This window comes from Prunus persica, chromosome G1 (assembly GCF_000346465.2).
Source record: "Prunus persica cultivar Lovell chromosome G1, Prunus_persica_NCBIv2, whole genome shotgun sequence".
NCBI classification, from domain to species: domain Eukaryota; kingdom Viridiplantae; phylum Streptophyta; class Magnoliopsida; order Rosales; family Rosaceae; genus Prunus; species Prunus persica.
The window spans coordinates 23936229-23954386 of NC_034009.1; the positions used below are offsets into that span (position 1 = coordinate 23936229).

At 35.2% G+C, this 18158-nt stretch overlaps 3 protein-coding genes across 7 annotated transcripts; all 3 read right to left on the reverse strand.

Annotated features, from left to right (window-relative positions):
- LOC18790275 (meiosis-specific protein ASY1) lies at positions 7-5192 on the reverse strand. The gene is made up of 22 exons (XM_020571033.1): positions 4954-5192; positions 4784-4840; positions 4161-4257; positions 4003-4071; positions 3782-3874; positions 3457-3583; positions 3294-3363; positions 3154-3195; positions 2924-3052; positions 2718-2831; positions 2531-2576; positions 2366-2428; positions 2073-2197; positions 1888-1900; positions 1706-1782; positions 1511-1612; positions 1184-1334; positions 1002-1078; positions 835-889; positions 563-729; positions 315-455; positions 7-183 (listed from the first exon to the last, which is right to left on the reverse strand). The coding sequence occupies exons 1-22, from the start codon at positions 4954-4956 to the stop codon at positions 130-132; spliced, it is 1872 nt and encodes a 623-aa protein (XP_020426622.1). The 5' UTR covers positions 4957-5192; the 3' UTR covers positions 7-129.
- LOC18793223 (ferredoxin, root R-B2) lies at positions 6454-6924 on the reverse strand. The gene has a single exon (XM_007226485.1). The coding sequence runs from the start codon at positions 6922-6924 to the stop codon at positions 6454-6456; it is 471 nt and encodes a 156-aa protein (XP_007226547.1).
- On the reverse strand, positions 7302-12090 carry LOC18792894 (CTD small phosphatase-like protein 2). 5 transcript variants are annotated; one of them, XM_007225672.2, is made up of 8 exons: positions 11570-12090; positions 10767-10959; positions 10277-10410; positions 9983-10079; positions 9641-9820; positions 9264-9539; positions 8274-8611; positions 7302-7828 (listed from the first exon to the last, which is right to left on the reverse strand). In XM_007225672.2, the coding sequence occupies exons 2-8, from the start codon at positions 10921-10923 to the stop codon at positions 7613-7615; spliced, it is 1398 nt and encodes a 465-aa protein (XP_007225734.1). In that variant the 5' UTR covers positions 10924-10959; positions 11570-12090; the 3' UTR covers positions 7302-7612. The 5 variants fall into 5 exon arrangements, with proteins under 5 accessions (XP_007225734.1, XP_020426629.1, XP_020409129.1 ...); XM_020571040.1 differs by having other exon boundaries at positions 10767-10977; XM_020553540.1 differs by having other exon boundaries at positions 10767-10981.

The following is an 18158-nucleotide window of genomic DNA, read 5'->3' on the forward strand; positions in this document are numbered from 1 at the left end:
TATGGGCAAAAGCATTCCCCAGTATGCCACATTAGACACTTCTAACAGTTGTCCCCATTAAAATTAACACCTTAAAATTCCACAAGTATGGGAAAATCCAGTCCAGCAGACAGCAAATGCTGCAAATTTTCAGACGGCTTGGGATTTCTGGCGCTTCGTGTACTGGAGAATAGGTTCCTTGACCTGCGGAGAAGAGGACAAAGTTAAGCACAAGATATTAGAAACATGGCATTGATTTTTACTAGCCATTGTGCCGATGATGAAATTTACAGCAAACTGCATTCTACGGTGAGGGGGGTTCGAATCATACGCACCGTGCTTGTTTTCCTGGAACGCTTGTCTTGGGTGGACCTGCTACTGCGTATCACTCTCTCCCCTTCATCACCGTGATCGGAGTTGCCATTTGCTCTGACGTTCTCATTGCCTGGCACAAAGCTCTCTCTTGAAGTCACAGGCTGCAAAGTTCAGAAACAAAATTCAATTTTAAACAGTTAAAATTGCAAGAGAAAAATAACATGAATTGGAAATTTGAAAGGGTGGAAAGCTACACTACTAGACTAACCTGAGCCCTGCTTGTTGGAGTGTTTGCATGGTCCTTTGTCTTTGAAGTAGTCTGCTCACTCCTCATGGGACTATTTTGATGACAGTTAGATCTTATTCTCATGCGTGTGAGATCTGATCCAATGGAATGGAGGGCACCGCAGGTGGACGTGTCCCGGTAATTGCTTCCTGATAACAAAAGCAGTTTCAAGGTGCAACGAGCTAAATCCCAAGAAAGAAACTAGAGCCTTAAATTCATTTTTATGCATGGAAAAAATCTAATGTTCTTTTTACCCATAGTATGGTCTAGATGTTTGGACTTGTTATTTGGTTCAAAATTGTCCACATCCTGCCAATGTAAAGAATCAAAGAAATAATGTAAACAGAAAACAAAAAAATAATTGTCACCGAAATAAATAGACTATCTGAAAAAAGAAGCAGAAACATGTTTACAAATATACCATTGCATCAATATTCAGAGCTTTCTTGACTTCAGTCAGCTTTTTCTGGGTAGTATCAGAATGGATCACACGCTTTCCTGGTTTAGAAAACAAATGACAATAGTAAGCTGGACATAATTTTATTATGCATAAGTATACGCTAAGTACAAAGCTTTTAAGCTGGCAGCAACTACTGCACACACCTAGCCTTCGGTTGCCTTTGGCTTCAACAAAACCTTCCCGTGTCATTTTATCAATGAACTTGCGGACAGTAGTCTGATTTGCTTCCCCTCCAAGCTTGTTATGAAGCTTCGCAACTGTCACGTACTGCATCGGAAGAGCATGATACAGCGCCTGAGATAGACAAATGACAATAGAGTCAGGTAACATAAAATTGAGAACCCTGCACAATCTTGGTTTAATGGGCTTAGGACCACAGGAAAGTTGTTGGGTGTTACAAATAATTTTATGAATTAGCAGCAGTTTTTCAAAATCCTAATACGTTATGTCAAGACAGGAATTGGAATTACCTTCATGTACATGGGATCATTAACCTTTGGTGTCTTGTCAGCAATTGGGATTATTTGACCATCCATTTCTTCTTTCACCAGAGTGAACTCATAATCAGACTTCTGCAATGTAAAATTGCCACCAGGAAAAAGACTGACTTAAAAGCAAGAAAATATGGACTCAAAACTGAAATAAGGAGAAAAAACTAAAGCAACCTTCTGCCGGTTAATAGTATAAGTGTCCCCTCCAGTTTTTGATAGAACACCTTCCTTAACAAGATTGTCCATAATTTCTGTAATCCAGCCAAAAAGGATTGAAAAGTAGTTAATATTGTTATAAACCTCCTAAAATAAGTGAGAACGCAAACCGGCAGCTCTAAGTGCATTCTTGAGTTTACCTTCAGTCAGAACCTGCAGCATATAATAATGCAGGGAGTGAGTCAGTGGATTATATGCTAACAATAATACTAAGAGGGTAAAGAGCATGCGAAAGTAACACTTCTGCTGTCTTTCCAATTGTACCAACAATCATTTTCGGCACAGTTGTTCTTCGAGCAGATAATTGAACTGTTGAAATACTTACCACTGAAATGTCCGGAAAATTCGAGAGAACATCAGTAAGTTCAACAGTGTCAGTGTGGCAGCTACTGATCCAGTCCTTTATCCGGGATGATTGTTGTTCATCTTCCACTGAATCCTGAGTGTCATCTACAGAGCATAAAAAACATGATTAGCCTAATATAGCTGTGCAGGAAATAGTCTCAGCCAGAAATAGCTAATCAGTCAGCTCAGTTTTCAAGTTCAAATTCAACTCTCACTCTCATTGTTATGTGAAAATTGGTCTGCTAACTTGGAAATGTGTCATTGTCTTATTACCTTCATCAACCATGCTGTTATCTTCTTGTGGTGCGCTGCTATCTTCCCGTGGTTGTTGCTTATCTGACAAAAGAACCATTGTTACTTCCACTAACTCAGACCAACAGCTAAGCAAGTGGAATTACAGTAAAAAGCTATACTATACAAAAGATGCAGAACCCTCACCACCTACAGGAGCAACTATATATCGATCCTCTTGTGACTGGTTAACCTGAAAGTGGCAACAACATATATCATGTTTCCTGTGCAAATTATTTTCTGAAGAAAATACTGAAATCAAATACCATCTCTAAGCTCATTTGAAGCTCCAAATCCAAAGAAGATATAAAATGTGTTAATAAGATCAGGTTACCTCACTGTCAGATTCAGAGTAATCATCCCTTTGCATGGAATCAGCTCCTAAACTCACTTCATCATCTTGAATATCATCATTTTCATCCTCACAAGGATCAAGGACGCTCTTTACCTGTATAAATAACAAGTAAAACTAACTTACTCTGCCATAGGAATCGTACATTTGAATATCCAGCAATTGCAAAGAAAATCACAATTCCTTACCTTCAAAGCTAATACAAGATGCTTACTGTTTACATTCCCAACCTCCATTTTCAAAGGATTTTTGGTCCACGAATTACGAGCTTCTTCCTCTGAGCAGGTTCTGAAGAATGGAGGCTCATACTCTGCTGGCTGCAATGCCAGATAATTGTGGTCATCTTTTCGCAAATAAAAAGAAAGTAATAAACAACAGATGAAACTGAATTAGGAGAAAGCAATTTAAAAGGGTGTACCGTCACATCATCATAGTACAGGAGTTTCATCAGTATGGTCCGCTGGAACAGAAACAAAATCAAACAGTTTGTTGTCAAACCAATACAGATAAAGTCTCTAGAACATTGCATAATGGCTAAAAAACCAATTTTATCTTTACCTCTTCGGGCATCCTATCCAGAGTTCTCATCAGTTGAACCAGTGTGCGGACCATTTTACAAGCAGAACTCCTGGACATTAGTAACATAGTCCACAAATTCAGAAATTGGCCAAACAAGAACAGGATGAGAATAAAATCTGGAACTAGTTTTCATCAAAGTTACCTCATCTGGTTGGGAGTAATTTCTGCAGTGGACTTACACTTGAATGTTCCACCCTCTTTCTTGTTCCCAGAGCGACTGATATTCATCGAAACCTCCTGACTTTCAGAATTTGAATAACTGAAAGAAACTGCAGGTCAAGACCATTTAGAATAAATCAATTCTTTGAAAATGAGGCGAAAAAAAAATGTATAGGCCCAAAAATTCCAACTCTAAATTCAACCGGCATTGAACATTATCAAATTTTACCGATCTACGTTTCTGGCTTAGGTTTAATTAATCAGATTTTATCAAGTGACTTTGATGATTACATTCGCTATAGCCTTACACGTATATTCCTCAATCATTGGCCCTTCAATTGTTTCGCACACGCAGAACAAAAGCGTTTTCAGGTACTTCTTCTGCAATGCATCGTATACACCTACAAAAAGAAACATAAATTCATAACCAAACAAGAAAATTAAAACCGAAACCTCATTCAAAATTTCAAATCAGTGAGCTAAGATAAAAATTAAGAAATTAATAATCAGTGAGTTCAAGAATCTGTACCTTTCTCCATCCAATCAATAAGTCTGCGAGACTCTGCGTCCATTGGCATTAGTTTTTTTATCTTCATCTCTGATGAAGATGTCAACATTTCAAAGAAAATCACCAACCGACAATTAAAATTATAGCAAAATAAATTCTGATTATCAAACAAAATTTACCTAAAGCTGGAACAGACTTATCATTGAAATACTTCTCCGGGAAGAGACCTCTGATGTAACTGATATTGAATATAGCAATCCGAAGCAGGTTCCTCGTCTGAGCTCAAATCAAATGAAATCGAAAATCAGAATCAATTCATATAACTATTGAGAATTTCGTCATCACAGTTGCAGAAAATTTAATTCATAGTAGTACGATTAAGATTATATAATTTTAACGCGTTTCCAAAATTAAATATGCTTATGCTACGACATAAGACTATGTGCTTAAAATTTCTGGAACATTAACAGTTAGCTTCAGATTCATTTACGAATCATACAGTATTCGTCAAAGCTTATATCATCACAGTCTGTTTCAGAAACGATTTATATTTGAACGATTCGAGCTGAAATTTTTCAAAATGTAGCAAAAATTCATATCAAACTTCAACAGGAGAGAGAGAGAGAGAGAGAGAGAGAGAGAGAGAGAGAGAGAGAGAGAGAGATTTAAACGAAGGTAAACGAAAAGAGATCAGATTTACAAAAATGAAATAGTATCAGCTCGAAACTTCAGAAGAATTTCAAACAATTCAGATTTCTATCACTGCGATCTATTTCCTAATTGATGAGCGATCGAAGGTTACCAGAAGAAGCGAGTCCTGCTCGGTAATCTCCGCTTCCTTCACTTTCTGTGCGACAACCTGAGGAAAACGAAGATGTTGCAGTGAGATTAAGAGTGATTGTAACAGTCGGTAAGAGCATATTGACGAAGATCATCAAATAGAAATGTATAGCTCAGAGATATTTCTCTCACCATTGTTTCAGCGTTCTCAGAGAAAATTGAAAATCAGAGAGTGAGAAAATGAGAGAATGAGAGAATGAGAGCTATGCGTTTGCTTATATAAGGGGCTTGCTTGACGAAAATTTGAAATGAAACAAATGAGGAAAGAGGCGGGAGGCTGTGAAAATTTACAAGTTACTTGCGATAGGGTTTACAGAGAGCATGAGAAATGCGTTGAGCGTGAGAGAGTCGGTTGGAGTAGTACATGTGCCCCAAAACGAAAATCGGAGTTGTTACGGTTCGTCACTAATCAGTTGCAATCTGACAATTAGGCCAATTCCAACGGTAACACCTGTTTAGTTGCCTCCGTAATCACACATTAATTAATTTAACTCCATCTTAACTGGGCCTCGCATTTTTTACTTGTCGGATTCGAAATAAATAAGTTCATTTTAAATGAAAATAATTTGCGTGTTGCAATTTTTTCTAGTTTGATAAAATATATATATATATAAATATAAAATCGTCTCTTTTACCTTATTTGTAGTCTTTTTTTTAATCATACATGGAAATACAAATAAAATACACGAATAATGTGTATGATTTCAAAATATTCGGAAAAAATGTGTATTACTCGTGACATACGTATGGAAAATTCAGAAGGGTATGGAGGAGTATTTTTCAAAAATACCTACTTACGTGTATGATAAGCGAGCCTACTAACTAGGTTTTCGTTCAACAATGTTGGTTCCAGGATTCGAAAGCCAGTTGGACAAAACTTACATACTAAACTCGACGGTACGAATGAATTTCATTAATAAACATAAAAAGATACACATAGTCAAAGAAGACATAATGAAGCCTTACCCTCAAATGCATCTCTATCCATAAATACAAGTTCAACAAATGCAAAAACTAAAACTAAACCAAAAGTAAATGCAATACAAAAGAAAACAACATTGTTTGAAATCTAAAATTCAACCATGCGAGGATTAAAACTCTTAAATTCTTCAATTATAGATGCATTAGCAAACTTTCTTTCATCCCTAAATAAACCCTATACTACTCAATTTTAAATTAAAACTACATTAAAGATATATAGAAAATAGAGGGAGAAAGAAGCTGCTGATGTTGGGTAGCTAAGAGAAAGAGAAACAAGCTGATGTCGCATAGCCAAAAGATGAGAGAGAAGATACGGGACCACTTGGATGGGCATCATGTGTGTAGAGTTTGCTTTTAATTTTTTTAATTTTGGGCTGGACTTATAACATATGTTGGACTATTTTTTATTTCATTTGGGCTGGGCGGACACCCAACCTGCCCTGTGCACAGAACTGCCCCTGTCGTTCAATGACTTAAGTAAAAATAAAATCAAAACACATAAAGAGGAGAGAGCTTCAACTTTGTGTCAAATTAAACTTAACCATTTTTTTTTATAGTAATTACAATCATTTTTTTTGTTGCTATAATCATTTGAAATATGCAGAGAGAAAAAGATACTATACTCTTCTTCCTCTGCTCATTGTAGTTCAGTCAGTGGAGATCGCTTTCTTTGTGGGTGTGAATAACACAATCTGATGTTGGGTATGAGACGCAGGTGGCCACGTACCCTTTCTCTATCTGCATCTCATCTAGGAACACTCCCTCCGATTGATCCACCGACCCCAAAACCATAAGCCCAGTACAAGTAGAGCATGCCCCTGACCTGCACAAGTGAGGCAACTTCAGCCCTGCGCTTTCAGCTGAGTCCAGAATGTGGGCATCTTCAGGGGCATCAAACTTAGCCTCCTCACCATTTGGCTCCAACAGCTTCACTTTGTAAACTGCCATTGTTGATACACAGAAAGAGGAAGAAGCTTTCAGCCCTAATGCTTTATAACTGCTCCTCGATACAGAGCCATGCGAACGAGGACCCATAACGAAGGATGAGGATCTGCACGGTTTTGCAGTTCTCATGGAACATATGGTAGAAAGTCTTGCTGTTAAGACATTCAACGTCGTCATTTTAACTCCGGTATAGGGTGGCTTTTCCGAGCAAAGTTCGAAGAGAAATGTTGCTCTTCACTTGGGTTTATACGCGTGCGAATGTTGTATATAAACTGTAAAGGAAACTGAAGTTGTTGGAGGCCAGTGTTGTGGCACTCGAAATCGGGAACATGGCAGCATCATGAAATGTTCATGATCTAATGTCACTACGGCTCTTAATTTCCATGAACAACTAGACCATCAACTGAATAACACTTCTCGCAAATTTTCTCTTTTATTTTATTTTTGGTTTAATTAAATATCTCAACTCAACCAAAAAACACGTTTTTTTGTTGCTAGGGAAGCTTGGCTTCATCTATTAACATTCAACAGTGAATACTAACAAAAGATACTGATAACAACAAAGCCTTCAATTCTTTTGACAAAATGAGATTTCTTCAACAAAGAACAATATTCCACCTCCTAACACTTCAAATTTGTATATAACTTTTAAATTATCCGCAATCTTTATTTGTAGGCTAATTTTTTATCAAGAGTTTATGTGTCTTCCTTGTATTTGACCCATGTTACACCCAGATCAGATCGTCTTTCTCAATGAAAGCACATAATTCGCAACAGAACATTGTTTCCAGTAGCAAATCCAAAAATACAGGAAAACACTCAGAATAGCTTTCACACTGTAAAACCGGTCATTCACATCGAAGGCTCACCTTTCAAAAGGATCACCTCTACATGAGTTCAGAGGATAAACAGCAGCAGCTACTCTCTCCCTAAGGTTGAATTTGTTTGCAATTAGTGGCCGAACATCTTCTACTCCAACCAAGCTCTCCAAAAAAGGAAGTAATAAAAGTAATTCTTTATCAGAACGATCATCAAACCAGCTCTCAATTGGTATTCCATTGTCTACTTGGAATCCAAATGCCTGAAAGAAAGCCAGTGTACAAAATTGTTATATCTAAGGAGAAGGGAATACTTCTGAAGAAAGGACAAACTCTCAGCTTTCTCATTAACACTGGTCTAAGCATGCCTTAATCAAGATCTTGGAAAGGACCGACTGTACTTCGATTCCAAAGCAGGCAAAGGAACATATTAATGATACACGTGAATGGTTGAAAGATAAGCCATTGACTCGAAAAATCTTGCACCTATGAATTTCAACATAACACTATAAAGACCTTCCTTCAACTCACTTTTATCCAGAAGCTCACTGATCTAAGAACAACCAAAGATACTCTAAGAACTATGCCAAATGCCAAAATATCCATTTAGACACATTATATTAAATTGATCACCTTCAAGGGTAAGGGTTAGTGCACACAAGTCATGACAGCTATTTGGGGAGTGCGGGAAAGTTGGGAATAGTATACCTGTGGAGAGTTGTCGACTATGATAACACGTGACAAATCACGACCAAGAACTGACAAATCTTTGAGGTAATTCCCCTCCACAAAAACACAGGAATCACGAAAAACACGATGGCGAAATATCTTCCTTTTTGGGTCCAGCACATTTAGAAGCTGCTCTGCATAAATACTTTGACTAGCTGTAAATATTATGATCTCAAAAAGAGTGGAAACTCTGTCCAGAAAATCTCTGAGATGAGGACGGCATCGGACGTATACTGTGTGCTGCTGGAGATTAAAATTTACAGGAAAAGTGAAGTCTGCATCATCACAAGGTTCTAGTGTGGAGTGTACCAAAGTTTCTGCCAGATCAAAACCAGTCTCAGCATGCAAGTCTAACCAATAGTTCAGTCAATACCTCAGGAAACAAGAGCAGATAGTAATAAAGGACTGAATGTTGTACCATATAAAGAATTTAATGAGAGAAAACCAATGCATGCAAATCTCCCAAAAAAACATGCGCATTTGACACCCTTTACAAGGAAAAAAATGAAAAGAAAAATATTTTACTACAGTTTAATTAGATATTTTGTCAGAATACAAAAAGCTAGGAGAAGATGCTCCTGCACTGATGCTAATTCCTACCAAATATAGCTACAATTATTATGCAATGACAGTTCAAATGGAGAAGAGTAATGGCTCATGTTCACTCCATTAGTAAATTTATCAAAAAGACAGGTGAAAAATGGAAAATGACTGAAATATTATTGACATATGTTCAATTTTGATTCTCATCATAATGATGACCAAAGCAAAACATGCTACAAGGAAATTACTGTCTCCGGACACACCCAGGCTATTTTGGCAAAACAAAAGGAACAAAGAAACATCCTATCACGGATCAACAGTTAGTTTCATGAACAATGATAGGTGTAGTTCAAAAGCTTTCCTATGTCGAGAGTTATGCAAATAATAATATAAAAACCTGATACTACAATTTTCCATTACTCTCACCATCCAAGTCCAAAACAAGACTAGTAGGAGGGCAACTCCGTGTCTGTTTAGGCAGAAGCATCGGCCGAAAAGTTGGGACAACAGATGACAAATCAGGTAAGTTCTTGATGAATAAGTAAGGATCAAAGTCATCAATCTCGTCAAACTCATCATCATCTGTGTATAAATCAGTTGACATGGGCTCTTGACCATGCTCATCTACGCATTCCAACTTAGAATTTTTCATAGCAAGATATATGGCTGAGACTTCAGAAGAAATACCGGCTGCTTCCACAACTGCATTACAACGAGTGTACACGTTATTTATGCCACATATCACAAGGGTTTGTGCATTCTATTTCGCTACATAGATTTGTGTTTGATTTCATTTGTATTACCAGGATATGTTATATTTACTGAAGATAATGTGTTCTCATAGTAACTCTTCTCATCTCTAACCAAGGATTCGGAAGTCTCTTGAACAACATGACCATTCAGCACATCAACTCTCGAGTACTTTATTTCACATTCTTGATGGAAATTGTGGTCTTCATTTCTAAAGAATTTAACAAAATCAACTAGGAAAAAGAAAATTGGTAAAGATGATATACAATCTTGAAAAATCCAAAACACTACTAGATGACATATTTCTAACCATTAATAGAGGAGAAGGAAAGAAACACAATTACATCACCATCAATGTAAAATAAATAAATAAAAATATTATTTTGTTCATCTACCTTCATTAGCAGGTTCCCCATTGGTGTGCTTAGATATGTGAAAGGAAGGAGAAAATATAGTTCCCAGCATGCAATCAGCAGTTTCCTCTTTACAACCCTGCAGTAGGATTTGTACAACTTGAGAAATCTTTCAACACTAAATGCTCAGGCAACGTTCTGTTTCTTTTCTTCTTCTTTTTTCTTCTTAATTTTTATTCTAGGAGGAGGGCGAGGTATGAAACATATTGCATATAACACGTTATTGCTTTTATAGACAACATAACTAAGCTGGGCATGGCATAGCTAGTTAATTACCTTATTCTCTATGCAACCATCACTTAAAGCATCATGCTCCAAACAAGTCTCAGCAGTCTCATCACACATTGAGTCATAATTCATAGTTGAAATGGTTGCAGTAACAGGCTCCCCATTCTTTTTATGAGTGCCGCCTGAAAGTTGTGATAGGAAGATGACAGTTAAGTCAGTAACTGGACATGTTCTAAAAATATAAGGTTAGAAGTTTTAAACAAACATTTCTTAATGTTTAGTATATCATCTGGTAAGTGTTGAGGCAAAATTCAATATTATTAGAAGCATAACTAAGTAAATCACACATGATAAAAGAAAATATCATACAGGTAGAATCTTAAAAACAAAAATATTAAGACAAGAAAGAGTTTCAGACTTGCCGTTATGATACTAATAGAACCAGACATGAATAACACAAGAAGTCAATACTACAGTAAGGTACTCTATACAAGCATGAGGAACTTTTCTTGTTTAAACCAGTAAGAAGGTACCGTACCAACTCTCTGCTTTCTTGCTGAAGATGTAATTAGATCTGCAACCTTCTTTTCCACAAGTTGCACATTTTCATAGGCTTTCTTCTGAGCTCTTGTAACCTTGGGACTAGCATGCTCTCTAGCAGCAGTTCTTCCAGAACTTTTCTTCTTTGTTTGCATTTTGACCTTGGATTAAACTACTTAATTTTGAGAAGGCTGCAAGTACCGATTTGGCTATTTTTAAAAAAAACAATTTAAATTAAGAAATCAGCTAAAGAATGAATCTTCTTATAGTGTATAGGACAATCAACTTCTATTTATAATCTTAATAGATCACATTTGCAAACTTGGGACAAATGAAAACAGTAGCCTTCCAAAGTCTGTACATCTAATGCAACATACATACATACATTATTAAAAGAAAACTTCAACGGTGTTGGACAACACTCGGAGAAACCGAATAATTAATTAGCAGCCAGAGTGCCCCGAAACTAAGATCAATTACATAGGGAAAAAAGTATGCTATTAATTATCAGTTCCAACTCCAAGTAAAACTTAAACCCTAGAAACGCATTATCAAAATTACCAACTGAAGCATAAAACCACCCATAACTACATCAAATCAATTAACCCACTTCAATTATCAACCACATAACACAACTTTGGCCACAATTCGAGCATGCAAAACATCAAGTCCATAAATAACACCCACGCTCGCCAAAATAACCAACCAAACCCTAAAATTTAGCTCCAAAAATACACCTCAACAACCAAAAGCTACAACTCAAGCTAAAACAAAAGCATGGTTGAACTCAACTATCCATACCTGAGTTAAAATCAAGCTGGAAGATGAGAAACCAGCAGCGGAAATCACTATTCCCGTACCCAAACAGTGAGTCGGGAAAGAGAAAAATGAGAAAGATCGTGGTGATTGAAGCTTGAGCATATATGAAAACCCTAAGTTTGTTTTACCGGCTGAAACAGGAGCTTTTGGATTTGGAAGGTTTTCCCTCCAAGGGCGTACTGAAAAGAGAGGGAAAATTCGGAGGGATCGAAAATTTTATTTTGTCTGAACAGAAGGATGAGAAGATAAATAACTATCCCCAAATTTTCTCTGAATTTTTGAAATTTTTTGATCTTTCGATGACTTTCTTACGAGGGTGTCTAATAGAGACTTCTGGACTCGTCGATGCGGGTGTTGGTTCATACTCGCTTCACGATCATTGACACGTGGTATTTTTTTGTTCTGAACGGTGACGATCGAGCTTCTTGGTTCACTTTGTTTCGTAGAGACGGATGTGAAGGTAGGGAAAGTGTATTTTTTGCTTTCTTGCTGAAATTTTGAAGAGGGAGCCATTTTCTTTCCAGATATATTTGTCTTAATTTCATTTACAGAGACACATCATGTTCCGGAATTTCTAAACTTGACCCATAGTCTTTGGGTATTCAATTGTGGCCCTATCTTTCCCACAAAGAATTTGATTTTTTTTATTTTTAAATACAAGAGAGAGTCTAAATTATTCTAAAAATAATCTAATTTATAAAATAGGGAATCCGAACTTAAATGCAAATGGACGAATTCATTAACATGACCAATTAGCCTGACACATATGCAAATTTGGATCATCTTTAATTGCCTTTAGAATAAACAAATTTTTGTTTTTTATTATTTACCAAACTCATTCCAAAAAAAGAAATCTTATCACTTTTCATATAAGTCAATAGTAGTATAATTTCATTGGTTAAGAGTATGTGGCTAGAGGTTCATATTGAGAGGCAACCAGATTAGTCATAGCTATCAACCAAGGAATACTTTTTCTCGTTAATTTTAGGAAAATTTGTATAAATACCATCAGAGTTTTTAGATATGTGCATCATTACCACCTAAATTTTTAAAATTTATTTTCAACCACCTGAACTTTATGGAGTGTTGCAATTCACCACCTATGTCTAACTCTGTTAAAATTTCTGTTAAGTATGAAGGTATTTTCGTTCATTCACTATAACTAAAAATAATTATTTAAAAAAAACATAATTTAAAAAAATAAAAACAAAAAGAAAGTTAACCTAATTATCAAGAATTTAATTTGAAACTCATCACTAACCAAGAATGTTCTTGGTCGTATCAAATTGCACAATCCCTAGAATTGGTCTTTGATTATGTCTCAATTTCACTTCTTTGAGGCCCTTGATGATATTGTGAAGTAGCCTATTTCAAATCCCTCAATATTAAGTCATGATATGATGCTATAAATATGAATTGCAGAACTTGGTAACAATGTATGCGGTGAGTTTGCCCTTCAATTTCGACACTCCATGAATAGCCACAATTCTAGCACACTTGTAAAATTGGTGAGAGAATGGTTGTAAAGAGGGTTCTAAATGGTGAGATATAAAAAAAAGAGGGGAGATTGAGGTTCTACATATGTTGATATTAAATGGAGGCAGGAGAAAATGTGGTATAATTAGGTCAACTTTTTTTTCTTTCTCTTTTTTAAATTATATTTTTTTCTAATTCTTTTTAGACACATGGAATTTACAAAAAAAATTTAAAATTTAATGAAAACTTTAACAGAGTTATACATAGATAGTGAATTGCAACACTTTACAAAGTTTAGGTGATTAAAAATAAAAATAAAAAGTTATAATAACGCATATGCCTAAAAGTTTAAATGATATTTATACAAATTTTTCTTAATTTTAATTACAGTATAATATTATGATTATCAGTCCCGATCTCTTGGACCACAGGAGTCCAAGAGATTTGTGGTCACTCACCGTTGGATGTAAATTCAACGGTTCACTCAATCTTGAACTCCTTTTAAGAAATTTTTTTAAACCATTAGATTAATATCCAACGGTGAGTGACCACAATCTCTTGGACTCCTGTGGTCCAAGAGATCATGACTGATTATTATTATTGCTAAATGTAACAAATATCACGTATCATTTCTTAATCAAACATATCGGATGTATTTTATATTTATTATAAACATTTTTTTCATTTCATAAAAACATTTATAGAAAATATCACAACTAAATTAAGAGAAAGACTGTCTGATTAGGCCAATTGGCCAAAAGGAAAAGAAAGAACAATAACTAAAGCTATAACAGAATTCAGCTGTAACTTTTCGGTGGCTTGTATAAATTTCAAAAGTTAGAGGACTGTTGAAAAAAAAAATTTATAAAGTTTCCTCGTGGAGAGAATCTTTTTGAAATTTTGAAAGTTTAACCTCACATCGCGAGGAGCACGAATGCTCCACCTTACCCTCAAATTACAATGAAGCGTTCCACGTGTCTGCCACGGCATACAATTAAAGTGCCCCATGAAACAGCGACCTACTTTCCTCTTTGGGCCAACGGATTGAGGCCCAAAATTAATTTGGGTGGGGTTCGGTAATATTAAAGAATTCAAATGCCGGATTTAATTGTTCTGCTCAAGTAAGGGGCCGGCCCATTAAGGCTTTGGCAACAAGGATGGACCAAAGACGCGCTGACCTATGCTGCAGCCCACCTCATTCCATATCAATAAAATGAATTTTTGTTATAAAAAATATTCAAGGATTTTCAGATAAAATTCACATGGATACTGCTTTCGACATTCCTTCTTTCTAGAAATCACAGTCTGACATATATACAAAAATAATTCATAAACAACATAAAAAGATAAATTCTCTAAACACATGTCAAACTGTGATTAACAAAAAAATAAGAGTTCCTACTTCTAGGGAAGAAGGTAAGTAGGAGTGGTCCTATAACAAGGGCAAGGTAGGCAACCACCTACTTCATTTTTTTCCACAGAAAAAAACCTATATGTAATCATACCTATTCCTACCCAGCTCATGTGATGAAGTGAAACATATAAAGCTCATGCCTACCCAAACACATAAAAAAAATTGAAAAGCAACCCACAAATCAAAGCCCAACCCACTCAAACATTAAAAAAAAAACAAAACAAAACAAAGAAATATAAGCAGCGAGCCCTTTTGGCTGTGCATAGGCATAGCCGATAATCCCTATCTCGTCTTTTTCTTGTCAGATTTGGCAGTAACTTCTCTCTTTGGGCTGATTATGACTTCTCTCTTGGCAACATCTTCTCTTATCTAGGCAACAAGTATTATTCTAATTCTCTCCTCTTTAATTATCTTCTATTGGATTTTTCTTAAAATAAATGTATGCATCTTAATTTTAATTTTAATTTGAAATTGAGTCTTCTAGGGTTTAATTAGGAATGAATTATAATTTGGGGATTTTGTTGAAATTAATTAGGTCCTTGATTTAAGATTTTTTTTTTGAGATGTTTGATTTGATATTGGTATTGTTGAGATGTTTGATTTGTTACTAGTTTGTTAATATTTTATTAGAGACATTGATGCTATTATGAGAATTTGTTTTATTTTTTGTCGGCATGTTTGATTAAATAGTTATCTTTTATTATGTTGGATCACAATCGGAACCCCAAGATTTTTTTAAGAAAACAAATAACAGGTCATCATCTAGTACAATGTCTCCCATTTGTGATGAGCAAAATCTTGTTGACTCTCTCATTGTTGAGTCTCAAGTTGAAAGAATCGATTGGTCAAAAAATTTTTTGTTAAGCTTTTATTTATGTATAGAGATGCATATTTAAGAATAAGACTCATTACGTCTCCCCGATTAGGTGTATTTTTTTATTTTTATAAATGAAATTCACTTGTACTGTCGAAGTTTTAAGGTAAGTTTCGCCTACTTGACTTTTGAATCATAAATTCGCCATTAAAGGCAAGTATTTTCCAATTCGGACCCCAAGCTCACCTCACTTCTCCATCAATGGTTTTTGTTCAGCGCAATGTTGTACTTTCACATCGTTCAACTAGTACGTTGTACGTAGTAGGTAGTTTTAAACTAGTACGTGGTGCGTTACCACTTCAAGCATAGACATTACTACTGTCTCCGCACATAGTACTATGGCAGGCCTTGAAGTGATCAAACATAGAAAGATATTATAGAAATATAATATAGTATATTATAAGATAGATATATATATATATATATATATTGTAAGAGTACGTAAATTACTGTAAGTTGGGGACTGTATAAATAGCACTACCCTAAGATATATATACTATTCTTTCCCATTTTAGAGTTGGACCACAAACAAACTCGGGCATGCAGATATATATATATATATAGTGATGAACTTTTTTCTTCAATTATTTTTGTCTTTCTCTTAATGGATAAAAAAACCCCCACGTACGCACTCAGATACTGCTAGTAATTTCTCACAAGATTGGTCAATAAATAAGTTAAACAAATTTTCATGTTTAATGGATGGATCAGTATGCCTGCAATCTGTTCGATAAAATGTACCAGATAAGTTTCTCTTTCTCTCCGTTTATAGGATGAATATAATATTGTACAATAAGTCATTATTGAAGCGCATATTGGCCACTTGCTTAGCCTTTATATTCCCGCTGGTGCCATGCGCGCATGCATGCATGGTTTGTTTTCACCCTTGATTAATTTATTCCCTTACGCATTGGAAATCAACTCAACTCGACGAATATAATTTGTTGAGAAAACATATGCTACAGAAAAGTGTATCTAAGTTCGACATTCTTCTACATTGTATGGATGGATCAGTAAAAGCATATCTATTCATGAGCACAAACACTCATCTCTCAATCATATGACTATTTAGAATCTTAGGGCTATCTTGAATATGATTCATTATAAAGACGGTCTAGGATAGGCTTTGTCTTGAGTTAGGTCATGTCCTATGCTGATAGGATACTGAACTAAGAGGGTGGATAGTGCTAAGTAGGAGGAGATATATGTCGGTTATCGTTCGATCTCTCTTTTTCTTTTTCTTTTTTGTATTTCTTATCTAGTAAACATTCTCTTTTTTGTCTATCATGATGATGATGATGGATGGACAATGAATCGACTTGATGAGAAATTTCAATTAGCACCATACATTACAACAATCTCAGCTTTTGTTTTCATCTTAAATTACGTGACTTGCACGATAGTGAATCCTTTTAATTAACATCAAATCATAGAGACAACTGAAAACATCCAACTTTAACATCTTCACAAAGCAAGCTTAAATAATAAAAATGCTAATACATGGGGATGGGGGGCCAGTTGAATTTGTGGAGCATCAACATGCCAATTATAAGTTATATATATATATACAATATGTGTGCGAATGAAAGGTGGGTTAAAGCGATTTGCCTTTGAACAAAAGCTAAAGATTGGGATCTAAAAAAGCCAAAACTTTAGGATATGCCTTAAAATAATATCTTTGCCATTATGTATCGTGGGGTTTCCAATATTTCTCTCATCATATGAAGGAGAAGAAGAGTCCTTTTGTTTCGTCATCGATCCGTACCAATGATGCAAAACCTCAAAACGCTTTGATTAATTAGCAAAAATAGAATGCCTTTGGGGTTAAGCTTGGAGATAGTGACATAAACCCACAATTTTCTTTCTATTTTTGGAAACTATATTACTAATAATAATTCATCATTTCCTTGCACAAACAAACTGCACCATTAGTCATAATTATAATGTCATATTAATAAAATAAATAAACTAACTTTAACAATCTTATTGCAGGTTAAAGTATATAATTAATGATGATGAGAAGGATCGATATGAGAAGGTGGCGTGCTTGCTTCCAATTGCAAATTCATTGACAAGGACAAACAAAATGAGCACGTTCAGTATTATGGTGATGCTTAATTATAATTATTCACTAAATTAGCTTTGGCTTAATGGTGGTGGTGGGGCAAATTAATTCTTATAGCGGCACAACTCAACTCAATATATATATATACTAGGTGCTGCTTTTCTCGGTAATGACTAGCTGCTTTCTTTAGTTTTTGATGGATTTTAAAGACTCTTTCTTCACTCCACTATAACTATATTTTGGAAAACGATTTTGATGTAATATAATACTCTTAACCATATAACTTCCTCCTTATTTTCTTTTGTTTATGAATTTCTATAAAATATTATATACTAGATGCATTTTGAGGGTTACCGTTCATTATTTTTCTATGATTAGGTCCATTATATTTGGTTCTCAATGAAATTCACTTCAACTGTTCGTAAGGTAAATCTAGCCCAATCTATTTTGAAATCCTGAATCCATCACTACGCGTAGTGTTAATATTATAAAACCAGAAGATTAAGTTGATTGGTTGATATCATCTTTCTTTGTCAAATAGTATAGCATAGCATATTGTCTGACAGTTGTGTTAATTTCGATTACAAGTTTGAAGCACCAATTTACTTGATCATCGACTTAAATAATTAAAAGTTTCAGAATAATATTTTTAACAATATATATAGCATCAACGTTGATATTCATGTGTCTGGGAACTATTAATGGATGGATATTTCTGGTTTTTGGTTGCTACCCAACTTTT

Bases quoted from the DNA above. Each gene is read 5' to 3' on its own strand.
- LOC18790275 (XM_020571033.1), bottom strand. The intron at 890-1,001 runs GTATATTTGTAA...TTACATTGGCAG, and splicing joins CTCTGAATATTGATGCAATG to GATGTGGACAATTTTGAACC. The intron at 730-834 runs GTAAAAAGAACA...TTTTGTTATCAG, and splicing joins ACATCTAGACCATACTATGG to GAAGCAATTACCGGGACACG.
- LOC18792894 (XM_007225672.2), bottom strand. From the start codon at position 10,923: ATGCAAACAAAGAAGAAAAGTTCTGGAAGAACTGCTGCTAGAGAGCAT. The intron at 8,612-9,263 runs GTGAGAGTAATG...TTGATCTGGCAG, and splicing joins TCTTGTTTTGGACTTGGATG to AAACTTTGGTACACTCCACA. The intron at 7,829-8,273 runs GTATACTATTCC...GCTTTCTTTCAG, and splicing joins TAGTCGACAACTCTCCACAG to GCATTTGGATTCCAAGTAGA.
- LOC18793223 (XM_007226485.1), bottom strand. From the start codon at position 6,924: ATGACGACGTTGAATGTCTTAACAGCAAGACTTTCTACCATATGTTCC.